Source organism: Macaca fascicularis, chromosome X, assembly GCF_037993035.2.
Source record: "Macaca fascicularis isolate 582-1 chromosome X, T2T-MFA8v1.1".
NCBI lineage: Eukaryota > Metazoa > Chordata > Mammalia > Primates > Cercopithecidae > Macaca > Macaca fascicularis.
The window spans coordinates 113,735,582-113,748,808 of record NC_088395.1 but is presented as its reverse complement, the minus strand read 5'-3'; the positions used below and the strand labels follow the sequence as shown (position 1 = coordinate 113,748,808).

At 35.7% G+C, this 13,227-nt stretch overlaps 1 protein-coding gene across 5 annotated transcripts in view; it reads left to right on the top strand.

Annotated features, from left to right (window-relative positions):
• Window positions 1-13,227, top strand: part of NUP62CL (nucleoporin 62 C-terminal like) — a 67,970-nt gene that overhangs the window by 32,737 nt on the left and 22,006 nt on the right. For 2 of the 5 annotated variants that reach the window (XM_065538169.2, XM_065538168.2), the window contains 5 exons: window positions 2,593-2,743; window positions 3,335-3,384; window positions 3,530-3,664; window positions 5,684-5,795; window positions 8,784-8,850. In XM_065538169.2, the coding sequence (XP_065394241.1) occupies window positions 2,612-2,743; window positions 3,335-3,384; window positions 3,530-3,664; window positions 5,684-5,795; window positions 8,784-8,850 (496 nt within the window). In that variant the 5' untranslated portion in view covers window positions 2,593-2,611. Of the gene's footprint in view, window positions 1-2,592; window positions 2,744-3,334; window positions 3,385-3,529; window positions 3,665-5,683; window positions 5,796-8,783; window positions 8,851-9,595; window positions 11,313-13,227 lie in introns of those variants that run through there. The other 3 variants (XM_045384106.3, XM_045384107.3, XM_045384108.3) reach the window with 3 other exon arrangements.

The window sequence follows — 13,227 nt, the reverse complement described above, 5'->3', positions numbered from 1 at the left end:
ATAGGAGCGTGAACCCTATAGTAAACTGCACATGCAAGGGATCTAGGTTGTACACTCCTGATGAGAATCTAACGCCTGATGATCCTCCTGCAGGCCCCTCCCACCGTCTGTGGAAAAAGTGTCTTCCACAAAACCAGTTCCTGGTGCCTAAAAGGTTGGGGATCGCTGCTATATATGATGTTCCAAGTCTTCTGTTTTCATTTCCTTTCTGTTTAATCTTCAAGGGTAGGTTTGCTAGCAACAAATTATCTTGATTTGACTTTGTGTGAGAATATCTTTATCTCCCCCTTCATTTCTGAAGGACATTTTCACCAGATACAGAAGTCATTGTTGACACTTTTTTTTCATTCAGTGCTTGGTTTTAGATGAGAAATCTACTGTCATCTAAACTGATATTCCTTTTTAAGTAATGCATTTCTTTCTTTCTGGTTGCTTTCAAGATTTTTTTTCTTTGTCTTTAGTTTTCAGAAGTTTAATTATTTTGTGTCTTAGTGTGGATTTGAGTTATTCTGTTTGGAGTTTGTCCAGCTTCTTGAATCTGTGGGTTTATATCTTTTGACAAACTTTGAGAGTTTTCAATCTTTTTTTTTTTTTTAATATGTTTTTCAGTCCCATTCTCTCTTTCCTCTCTTTCTGGAACTCTTATCATACAAATGTTACTTCTTTTATTATTGTCCTCCAAGTCCTTGAGACTTTTTTCATTTGTTTCTGCAAAGTTTTTCTTTGTTTTTCTGTAAATTCTATTTGTCTGTCATCAAGTTTTCTTCTTCTATCCTCTGTTGACTGCATTCTCTTATCAAACTCCTTAGGTGAGCTTGTTATTTCAGTTATTTTACATTTCAGTTCTATATCTTTCATTTGGTTGTTTTTCATAATTTCTATTTATTTGCTGAGATTTTCTATTTTTTCATTTGTTTTAAGAAAATTTGAAATGGCTTGTTTGAGCCTTTTTTTGATGGTTACTTTAAAATTCTTTTCAGATAATTCCAATATCTGATACCTCTCAGTGTTGGCATCTGTTGTCTTTTCTCTTTCAAGTAGTGGGTTTTCTGGGTTTTGATATGATGGGTAATTTTTAAAATTTTATCTTGGACATTCTGTCTATTATGTTAGGAAAGTCTAGGTCCTATTTTCATCTTTTTTTTTTTTCATCAAGCATCTCTTTATTGACATGTAGTACAAGGGATGGGTGTGTTTGTATGTTCAACTTCCCACTGGACCTTACCTACACCACTCCAGCAAAAGTGGAGCACTTATTCACACGCTGTCTCAAGGCAGATGGGTGGTTTGGAAACTCTGCTTCCCGCTTAGCCTCATTGACTCATTGCTCATGAAAGGCGAACATTGCATGCTACCACTTTATTGCCAGTAAGTGGAGATGTAAGCTCAGTTCCCAGCTGGGCCCTGGAGCCCCCAGATCAAGGGGAAGTGGAGGACTGACTCACACTGCTTAGTTGCTGCAGGTGGAGGCAGAATTTAAGCTTCCTGTTGGCCCCACTGACACAAGGGGAGGGAAGAAGCATGATGTCAACTACTCTGTTTCATATCACTTCATTCAGCCTCCTTGGTTGGTATGAAGGCTTAGCTCTCTACTGGGCCCAGCTGACACAGGCTCATGGGAGAAGGGGGACAAAGTACTGACTAGGCATTCTTTGCCCTACCTCATTTAGTCTGGCTTTGCCAGTGGATGTGGAGGTCAAGCTTCTCATTGGGCATTGCTGACCCCATGGATGGTAGGAAGTGGGATCCCTACAGGTCCTAACTTGAATTACCTTGTTCAGTTGTAATGATGCTGGGTGGGTATAGAGATTCAGCTCCCCACTGGGTCTCTCTGACACCAGAGGCAAGAGGTGAAGCCTAATGGTGACTAAACCCTGCCTCTTCTGCCTCATTGAGCCTTGTTGCTACTGGGTAGGAATTTAGGTTCAACTTGTCATTGGATCCCACAGAAAGAACCCTGGTGGAGGAACTGGAATTGTGCCTGTGTCTTCCACTTAGGAAATTGATGATTACCTTCCCACTGAGCCCTGCTGACACTGCCCCAGCAGAGGAATCAGCATTGACTGGCTCTGCTGGCCAAGGGATCAAAGATTAGCTAGTTACTGAGCCTTTTTTGATACCACTTGGCAGGGGAATCAGAGTTCTACATGGTTCTGCCCAGTGGGGAATGCCCACTCTCTTGTGGATACTTCTCAGACAGGGAATGGGTCACTTTGACTAAGAGCTGGGGGAGAGAGAATCCTATCTCCTTAGCTATGCCTACCCAGAAAGGAGCTTCTGTCATGCTGAGCTGGGATGAGGGGAAGAGAAAGAGCAGATTATGGCACAGACTTTAGCTATTCTTGCTGTGATTTAGTAGGTTTCTTAATAAATCTTTATTTACTATATTCCTCTAGGATAATTTCAAGTGACTTTGAGGGGTTGTTTTTTTAAATCATCTTTACCAGTTATGTTTGTTTTCTTGGGGTGCAGGTACGGGAAACTCCTTACATGCTGTTTTCTTCTCAGAGTCCTCCTGAGTTCATTTTTAAAATCTGATCACACTTTTTAAAGTATGATTATTGGATCATCCTGCATGCTTTTATGTTTTAGTGTAGTAGCAACTCCTGTGATGACATATGGTCACCTGGAGGGTCTTATAAATGAGTGGAACCTTGAGCTGGAAGATCAAGAGAAGTACTTTCTTCTCCAGGCCACTCAGGTCAATGCTTGGGACCGTACATTGATTGAGAATGGTGAGATGGTAAGAAGATGTTTTCATTAATCTACCTATATTGTGCAAGTATTTACGATGAACATAAGAACATAGACCTGTGTTTTGTGGTTTTCTTTGTTGTTGTTGTTTTGTTTATGTTTTTGTTTGTTGAGACAGGGTCTTGCTGTATCACCTAGGCTGGAACACAGTGGTGCAATCACAGCTCACTGCAGCCTCAATCTCCCTGGCTCAAGCAATCCTCCTACCTCAGCCTCCTAAGTAGCTGGGACCACAGGGGCACACCAGCACCCCCAGCTAATGATGTGTGTGTTTTTTCAGTAGAGATAGGGTCTCACTGCATTGCCCAGTCTGATCTCAAACTCCTAGGCTCAAGTGATCTTCTTGCCTTAGCCTCACAAAGTGCTGGGATTATAGGCATGAGCCACCATACCCAGCCCTGTGGTTAATTCTCTATTCCAATATTGGTGAGCAGTTCAAAATATATTCCTTAGGTAATAAGTACCCTGAATAAAAGGAAATCTTTCATATTTGAAGTATATTTGAGAAAATTAATATTGCTCTAAAATTGTTATATAAATTCAAATACTTATATTGTTGTATTCATATTTCTCTTTATAGATTAGTATTTTACATGGAGAAGTGAACAAAGTGAAACTGGATCAGAAAAGGTAGAACCTTAGATTTCCTTGGTTGAAAGATTAAAGACCTATCTTTTTATTCAGTGTTTTTTTTCCCTCTGTAGTTTGTTAACTCTTTTCTTTTTGTCACTCCAAATTCCTTTCATCAGCCCTTTTATTAACTTACTTTATTCAGGTTGGAACAAGAATTGGATTTTATCCTGTCAGAGCAGCAGGAACTAGAATTTCTGTTGACTTATTTAGAGGAGGCTACGAGCAACCAGAGTGGACTTCATTATCTGCAGGATGCAGATGAGGAGCGTGTGAAGACGTAAGTAACTGGATAAAGATTGAAGAATGGGGCAGGACTTACATATTACGAGAGCATTCCAGGAACAGAGGGGAAAAGTCGAATTGGAAGGCAAAGAATACAAATCGGTAGAAAGGGACAAGCTTTTGTAGTTGACATTTATCAATTTGTTTGACTGTTTTCTGCTTATCTTTTCTGGATGCTTGTAAATGAGGAAATCATTCTGGCAATTTTGTTTTATAGCATTTTGTTTATTGTTATTACTGTCAACCTTATGCATGTTCACTGTAAAGGTTTTGTATTTGTCAAATTTGTTCTTAAATTAGAAGTACAAATTTTATGTGTGTGGTGTCATGGTATTGTGGGATATTTGTGGTATCCTCTTTATGTTGATTCTGCTAAAACTAATGTTCATGCAATTGCTTTAGTGATAAATCATTTGCTATTTTAAAGGCAATTTGTTAATCTGGAGGCAAACTGTATAGCTTTCAAAAATGGAGTGATTTTGTCAGTGTATTAGGAGGGCTATATTTTATTTGTGAACTCTTCAGTCTTTACCTTCTGTCAGTACAGTGCCAATGTTTCCGAAGTAACTTTATTTCTCTGGAACTGAGGTTTGGTAGTCTGTCAATTTATTAAGTATTAGAATTTGTATGAATGAACAACATAATCTAGACTGAGACTAAATTGGACACATTTTATCAATAACTTATTATGAGTTAAGACTGGGCCTATTTTTAACATGCTTGCAAGTTAACTTTTTTGTAGGAGCATTAAATGTGGTAAGTACAACTAATCTGTATTAACCTAAACCAGTTTCTGCTTTTGTATTTCAACCTTTGTGAATTTTTCTTTTCTTTGTATTGCTTTCTATGCATTCTATCATTTTTTTGAAACATATAGAGTTACATTTTTGGCCATAAGATCCTAACTATAGTTTGAAGAAATCTTCATGACATTAGTTCCTTTCCAGTTGCTCTTTTGTAGTCAGATATATATTCAAGATGAAGTCTTGCTCTGTCGCCCAGGCTGGAGTGCAGTGGCACGATCTCGGCTCACTGCAACCTCTGCCTCCTGGGTTCAAGCGATTCTTCTGCCTCAGCCTCCTGAGTAGCTGGGATTACAGGCACGTGCCACCACACCCAGCTAATTTTTGGTATTTTTAGTAGAGACGGGGTTTCACCATGTTGGCCAGGCTGGTCTCGAACTCCTGACTTCATAATCCACTCTCCTCGGCCTCCCAAAGTGCTGGGATTACAGGCATGAGCCACCACACCCGGCCCAGATTTATATTGTGATGAAATATTTACCAGAATCTTCAACAATCTAGGCAACCAATTCTATGGCATAAGTACTATGCCATAGAAAGGCAGTAGATAGTTGTTACCTACAAATCTAATTGACTCTTTAAATCTTTATACACATTAAGGTTGAAAAATCCTCTGGCCACTTTAATTCTTATAAACATATTTATTGACTGGGTCGTGTGTGTGTAGTTTGTGTGGAAATCTTGAGAATTTAGGCAACTAGTGAACTTAGCAGATTTGTCTATCTTTGATTATCATGAAGCTCATTTCTCAAAACATCTTTTTTGCCTGATGGAGTATATTTATATGAGGTTTTATTTTGCAAATTTGTGTATTCAAGATCATTGAAGACATCTCAGCATTTATTGAATATTGCCAAACCCTAAATAACTTCTCTTTTGTATGTAAATGTCCTGTAGGTGTATTTTGACACCTTAAAGGATTCATTTGCTCTACAGATCCCCAGGGTATTCACCTGGAGGATAAATAGGTGATGATAAAAATGGCAAAGTAGATAAAAGCCTTCTCATTTGGAGTCTTTTTAGAATATGGTAATAATAAGTTCACAAATGCTGCATCCATGAAAATATATCAGTGGTCATAATTGAACTCCACTGAAAAGATAGGGGAATTAGGGCAAATCCAATTAGCAGTGTCATGTTTATATGTCAACAAGAATAGGTAGTGGAGAAAACACTTTTTGTTAATCCCTTTATTTTACTTGCCTTTTCAGTTACAGATTAGCAGAGTGTATAGATGCTCAGCTGAAACAAATGGCCCAAGATCTCAAGGATGGTGTTAATCACCTGAATACATTTGAAAGTTCTGCTGACACTACTGATCCGGTGTGTTTACTGCTTTGTGTACTTAGACAACCAAGATTTAGTATGAAATTAGCATTCAGCCAGGTATGGTGGCTCATGCCTAAAACCCGAGCACTTTGGGAGGCCGAGGCAAGATAATTGCTTTAGGCCAAGAGTTTGAGACCAGCCTGGGCAACATAGTGAGACTCTGCCTCTATAAAAAATGAAAAAATCTATCTGGGCATGGTGGTACACACCTACAGTCCTACTTACTCTGGAGGCTGAGGTGCTATGCTTGCACCACTGTGCTCTAGCCTGGGTGACAGAGTGAGATCCTGTCTCGAAAAAGAAATTAGCATTCTGTGGTTCCTTTAAGCTAGTCCCTTTCATCCATCTTCTATAGTGTTTCTTCTTGCCTCTAGAGATATGAAGCCCCTTGGGTGTGGTTAGTGGAGCAGGAAACATTTAGAGGCAGAAAAGGTTGTGAGCTTTTTGTGGTTATTCCCAGGAAGGTGAAAATATTACTCTTCCCTAAGCTGTCATGGTTTTCTCCCTTATTCTTCACATAACTAAGTATGTACCTGTATTTATTTTTCTGTTCACTTATTAGCCAGTTCATTCTTCTTTTTACATATTTGTTTACATACTCATGTAAGTGTTAGTAGGTATGCTTGTGTCTGTTAAACACAACCAGGCAATCCTTAATTTATGATTAGATTGTATTTTAACATTTGTTAGGCTGACTGTTTGAGACTTTACATTTTTCTATAGAAACTTGGTGAAATATGGTTATTAGGTTTATACCTGCCCCCATAGAATACTACTTAGCTCATAATAAATGTATTGTATCCGTGGAATTACAGCTGAGGCTCCAGTTAGAGTTAAGGTGCTGTGAATTAATTTGGCAGTAAGAAAGAATTGGTTTTTTTTTTTTTTTCTTTCTCTATACTCTGATCAGAGTTTATTTCCTGTACTTTTCCCTGTTGTCTCAGCAGCTAAATGGAGTCCTCGTTTTCCCATTCCCACTCTGTGGCAGTAATAGTAAGAGGGATCTCCCATTGTGCTTTCTATCAGTTAAATATAATTAGGAGTGAGGCCAGGATCGGGTAGGTGAAGATGAATGACATATATATAAGTGGTGATTATTCTTTAGTAAGCTCTTTGTTCAATTATATACAGACAGTTCTTTATCTACATACACATTACCATTTTTTAATTATAAAGATACAGTGTGTTATAGCTGAGAAAGTATTAGAATTTTAAGTCGTTTAATCTCTCTGGGTCTTGGCTCCTTCTTTTGCAAAATGTCAAGGATAGACTAAATGATCCTAAGTCCCTTCCGGCTATAAAAATTATGCCATTCTCTACTTTGGGTGAATCTAAAGTTGAACAAAGACAAATATAAATTAGTCTGAAATTATTCATGACACCATGTCCCTGTGTTCACACAGATGATCAAGAGTTTACAAAATACAGATTTTCTCTTAATGAAATATTAGATTACCATTGTAATTCCAAAATTGAAAATTGTTTTGTTGTAATAGAATTTTGATGCATAGGTAAATATATGCAGATTTAGACACTCAGCAGAGCTGATTTCTAGTTTCTCCATGTTAAATTAATATAAGTGGAGTGTTCTCAAACAAGTAAGTAAAAGGAGATTATAATTCTGTCTTTGTCCATTTTCTCTACTTCGCCCTGGATTGTTTTGTTTTAGTTTAGTAGTGGGTAGTAAATGGTTTGAGTCTTTTTGTTTTCCTGGCAGGGGTGATTGGGATGTTTAAGATGAGTCAATTAAAGGGTAATTGCTGTTTGATTGCAGAATAAAAGAAGAAAGAGATCACTGACAGCCCTTTTTGCAGATAGCATAAATCCTTGGACAAGAAACGGGAAAAACATTTTCTGAACAATAATATTCCTGTAGATAATTTATTGTAACCAGATTAACAAAGCTTTATTACTCTGGGTCACATACTAGGGAAGAAAAATAGGAGCTATGTGTTCCAGTATTCACGGTGATGAGATTTATCTTTTTTATTCCCCCCTTTTTTGTGAGCGGCAATGGGAAAGACCACCTAATGTCTAAAAGTTTTATTAAGTAAGTTCATATTATGCACTGTGTTATTCAGTCACATTTTCTTACAAAATCCATAAGGAAAATTAAGTCATCTATATTACCAGTACCCCGATAATATACTGGTGTATTTCTTTCTAGTCTTTTTTGCTATGCTGCTAAAAATACTTCTTTTGTTTTAAAGAGTACTGAAAACTAAATAACTTTTTGTATTCTGTCTTCACTTAACATTCTTTCATGGTCTTTGCCCAAGATTTTAACCATTCTTTGAAAACATAAGTTTTAATGGTACTACAGTGTTTCATCAGGGTTGACTTTGCCATAATATACTTAATCATTTTTTGCTTGGTAGAGATATTATTTCCAATCTTTAGCCAATATAAAATAGTCCAGTAATCACCACTTACATTTAGATTTGATTATCTACTCTGGATAGGCTCCTGGAAATAGAATATACTGACTGAGTCAAAAGGTATGAATATTTTAAAGCTTTTGATATGTATCATAAAAATTTACATTTTGAAAGGTTGGGTCAATTTATATTACTATTGGCTATATATGAATGTACCTATTTTTCCCACGCACTCAATAACTGAGTATGACCATTTTTTAAAAATTGCTGATTTGGTTGACAGCTGGTGCTATTTTTAATTTTTTATGTGAATTCATTGTCTTGTGAAATGTGTCTTAATGTTCATTATACTGTGGTAGTCAGTTTCTTATTAAATTATAGGTATCCAATTCCTGATATTTACAAATAATTAATTTGAACCAATATATAAAGATAATGAACATTGCAAATATGAATTAGCAAAAAAAACACTGAATTAGTAATTCTCAGTCCATTTCTTACCAGAAGAAATTAAAAGTCACTTCCTAATGTCAATTTCTTATGTTTATTTTTTATTTACCACCTCAGAATAATCATAATCTAAAAGTCTTATATGTGTTTTCAGCTCCACCAGATCTGCAGAATTCTGAATGCCCATATGGAGTCTCTGCAGTGGATTGATCGGAATTCAGGTGGGAGTTTGCTTGTATGCCACTCTGTGTATTTATTGCAAGTAGAAAATGTGATACATGTCAGTTGTATGCTCCATGATCAAACTCATATAAAAGCTGTTGTATGGGTGTTGCTTAACTCACAGTATGTGTATTTTAGTTCTGAAAAACTGTAATTCCTTATTTTTTTAAATGAAATACACATAGGATAAACTAGAAATTAATGAAAATAGAGGATGGATAGCAATGGGGCACATAGAGTTGGGATAGAAGCAAGACTTCTATGAATATGCCTTTTTATACAGTTTTGACTTGGGGACCATATAAATGTTTTACATACCAAAAAATTAGAATTAAGTAAAAAATAATGGGAAGGAAGACAAATACTAAAATTGAATACATACTGAAACTAAACAAACCTACATAACTAATTTATAACGATCACCCAGTTCAGATAACTTTTGAACATAGTGTTCTTGATGATGCATCCTTCTAGGATGTCATCTTAAGGATATAAGGAACCTCAAGGAAATTTTAAACTTTCTCTTAATAGGTTTATTATTAGTTTCAGAATGATAATACCAGTATTACTACCATTTCACATATATTGAGAAATCAAGCAAAGCATATTAGTGATAATAGAAGTCAAGATTTTCATTGAAAGTCACAGAGATAAAAGTTATTTTTCCTCTTCTTTTGTATTTGCATTATAAATTTGAATGTAAGATATCAGTAATTAATTCCTGTTCCTTTGTTCTATACACAGAAATGGCCTAGAAGCAATGACAGACATACCCCAGTGGCAATGAGCACACCTAGAAGCTAGATCTTGGTTTCTAAATGCCATTCTCACTGAAAGGAACCAAGTCTTCTTGGGGAACTGTCTAATCTCATGCCTCAGGCCGGGAAAGTACAGAGTGAGCTTGGGACTTCTTGTGCAAGAAAGCAATCATTGTTAAGTGACTAATAAGGTTATATCAGGCCACAAGATTGTGCTTGAAGGGACTCCCACTGGCCACATTAAGATGGTTTGAACATCAAAAAGAATAGTAATAGTAACAGATTATAATAGATTGAGGGAAAATAAAATCTCATGAATCTATAATGATACTCCAAAAAACAAAGGAAATACAGGAGAAAGTCTACAGAAGCATGCCAGCAAATTATTAAAAGGAATGATAAAATTAGAAAACTACCATTAATAAAACTTTAAACAGAACACTTTCATTAAGCTCACCCTCATCTTGACACCCAGCCTCATTCGTAAAATGTTCAAACTGTCATTTCTTGGCAGAAAAATATGATAGCAGAAAATGGACCAAATACAGTCTGTAAGTTGCTGAGTTAATTTTTTCAAAACAGCTTTATTGAGGCATAATTTACATACCATAAAGTTCACCCATTTTAATTGTACAATTCAATGAGGAAAAGAGCCATTTTGCAACCCCAGCACGATAGTTGATTCAGGCAAGGATCATCAATGAATGCTAAAACCATTGAGTTTAAGATTGTTGGAGAACAGGATATTTATGTGGTCTCAAAAATATCACTCCGTAGATTACTGAAAAATTACGAAGGACAAAATGTGCCTTTACAACAGCTACCTAACATGTACCACTTTAATGAAGTGATCAAACTTAGCCTTTCCAATAGTAGGATAACTTGACTTTATGTGCCCCTTGATCTGACATGATAAGAAGTATACAATATCATTTATGTAGTAGTCTTATCAAAAATGTTTAAGTTGAATCTAATCATAAGAAAATAATCAGATATTCCACGTGTGAGACATTCTAAAAGATGATGTAATATTCTTACCCAAAATGTTTAACTTGAATCTAATCTCTAGAAAATAATCAGACAAATTCTATGTATGAGACATTCTGAAAGATAATTGGCTTAGATTCTTCAAAAAGTTTGTTATGAGAAAAAAAATTTGAAACAAACAAAAATAAGTGGATAGTCTTAGATTAAAAGAAGCATAACATTCAAGTCTGCCTTGTTAACCTTGATTAGGTACTGATCAAAACTAAAAAGATATTGTTTAGAATATTGGGGGATTGAATATGGACTGTATATTAAATGATATTAAGGAATTGTTTATTTTACTAGATGTGATAGTTATTATGATTATGTAGGAAAATATCCTTATTCTTAGAAGATTCAGGCTATGTTATTTAGAGAATTCTCATGTCTGTAGTTTACTTTCAGCAAAAATTTGCCAAGAGAAAGATTTAGCAATTTGTGGCAAAATGTTAACAGTGGGTTAATCTAGGTAAAAGGCATTCATGTGTGTGTTTTTTACTATTCTCTCAACTTCCCTATGGACTTAAAAATTGGGGGGCAGAAATCATTTTTATAGACTTTGCTTAAATATGGAATATAATGAAGCCTAAGGAATTAAGACAAATAGGAGCTGATTAACCAGAGTTACTACTTTTAAAGACGTGGCCTTAAAATAATACAAATTTTATTATTTGGCATTCTAGATTTTTCATTTGCTGCATTAATAGAGGTCATCAACCATGAACTTCTTCAGCTTCTTTACCTTTCAGACATACCTATATCATCATTCATCTTTACTTCCTTCTCTCCTGTGTTAAGGAAAAAATATTCTATCCATTTTGAAACTGTTTTGAATTATCAGAGGGAGGTTAAATTCTATATCACTTTAATATTTTTAAAAACTACCTGATGGGGAGAGGTTTCTAAGTCAGATAGATATGGGTTCAAGTCAAGGCATTACCACTTAATTATTGTGTGACCTTAATTGTTACTTAATCTCTCTGAGTCTGTATCTTCATTTTTAAAATGAGGGATAATATGTACCTGTTAGGGGTTCTGTAAGGATTAAAAGAAGCAATGTCAGTAAATGGTAGTGGCAGAACTGGTTACTGATTCAGAATTTACTATGTTTATGAGGTCAGGTAAGAGAAAAGAAGGGTCATGTGATTCAAAAGGTAGCTATTAAATTGAATCTAGAGAAGGCAGTTCCAGGTAGATTATCACCAAAAACCAGTTACCTAGACTTACCTAGGCAAGTTATAAGAACTGCTGAGATGTGAGAGTGTCAGTAACTAGAAAACACTGAGGAATGAGATTAAACAATGCTTAGCTTAGTTGTCTTCCTGTCGCATGTTTTTCTACAGTGATCAGTGCTTCTTGGGTAGAGTTGAGGAAGGTGTTCAAAAGTCATTTGGGCTGTAGAGAAAAATTATAGTGATTTTTTTCTCTTGGCAGGGATTCTCTTTATCATAAATGAAATCTCAAGGCTTTCAGCCAGTGTTTCCTTAATAAAATTAAGATTGTTAGCATTGAAAGGGACTTACTTTACTTAAATGGAGAAACTGTGGCTCAGAGAGGTTGAATGACTTCTTTAAGAACACACAGCTAATTAATGGTAGAGCTAGGACCAGGATCCAGACTTCCTTATTATCAGAATGGTGTTCTTTCTTCTGGTATGCTCTTAAAACAACTGTAAGGTAGGACCACTGAATATAAAAACAAATCTTAGTCATGTACCTAATAGTAGAGGACAAAGATTATCAAAGTATGATAGTACTTTGGATAGGATATAAGTTCTAGGTATCTGGGGAAAGTTCTAAGTCAACACAGGATAAAAAGAGAAAAACAATGAAGAGTAATGATTACTTGGAGTTACTTTTTTGCTAAAAATTCATTTGAGCTGGAGAGGCGATGAGATTTCATATTGGTTCTCAACTGAGACAAAGGAGGCCATGATAAAGAATGAGAAAAGAAGCCTGGTATTTCTTGACTCTGTGGGCTCCTTTTTGCCATTCTCACCCAAGAAGCCTTTCTTTTTCATATCAGGAAATGACAAGATGAAGAAATTGAGAGTGGCAGGGTTTAATTATGCTGTCTTAACAGAGGTTGTTTTTTGTTATTTTATTTTGTTTTTTAGTAGTTAATTGGATCATTTATGCTAAAATGATCTGTGGACTGAAAAGTTTTAAGAGTAAGCTCAATGAATCCATTTATTCCTACTCAAATAATAGTTATAGAAAAAATAATAGATGTGTTATTTTAACAATACAAATATTATAGTTTTTTACTAAAGAGAAATCTTCAACTTGTATATAGTCAAATCTTTATTTCAAAAGAATTCTGGGAAATGTTTTGATAATTTAATATCTTTAATTTTAATACACATTTTTTCCATCATAAAACATGACAACTGTTGCACTAAGAGGATCACATATTTAACTAAAAAGTTGGCTCTTTAAAAGTGGTTTGGAGGCTGGGCACTGTCTCTCATGTCTGCAATCCCAGCACTTCAGCGATCCCAGGATGGATCGCTTAAGCCCAGGGATTCGAAACCAGCCTGGGCAACAAAGTGAGACCTCATCTCTTAAAAGAAAAAAATAGCTGGGTGTGGTA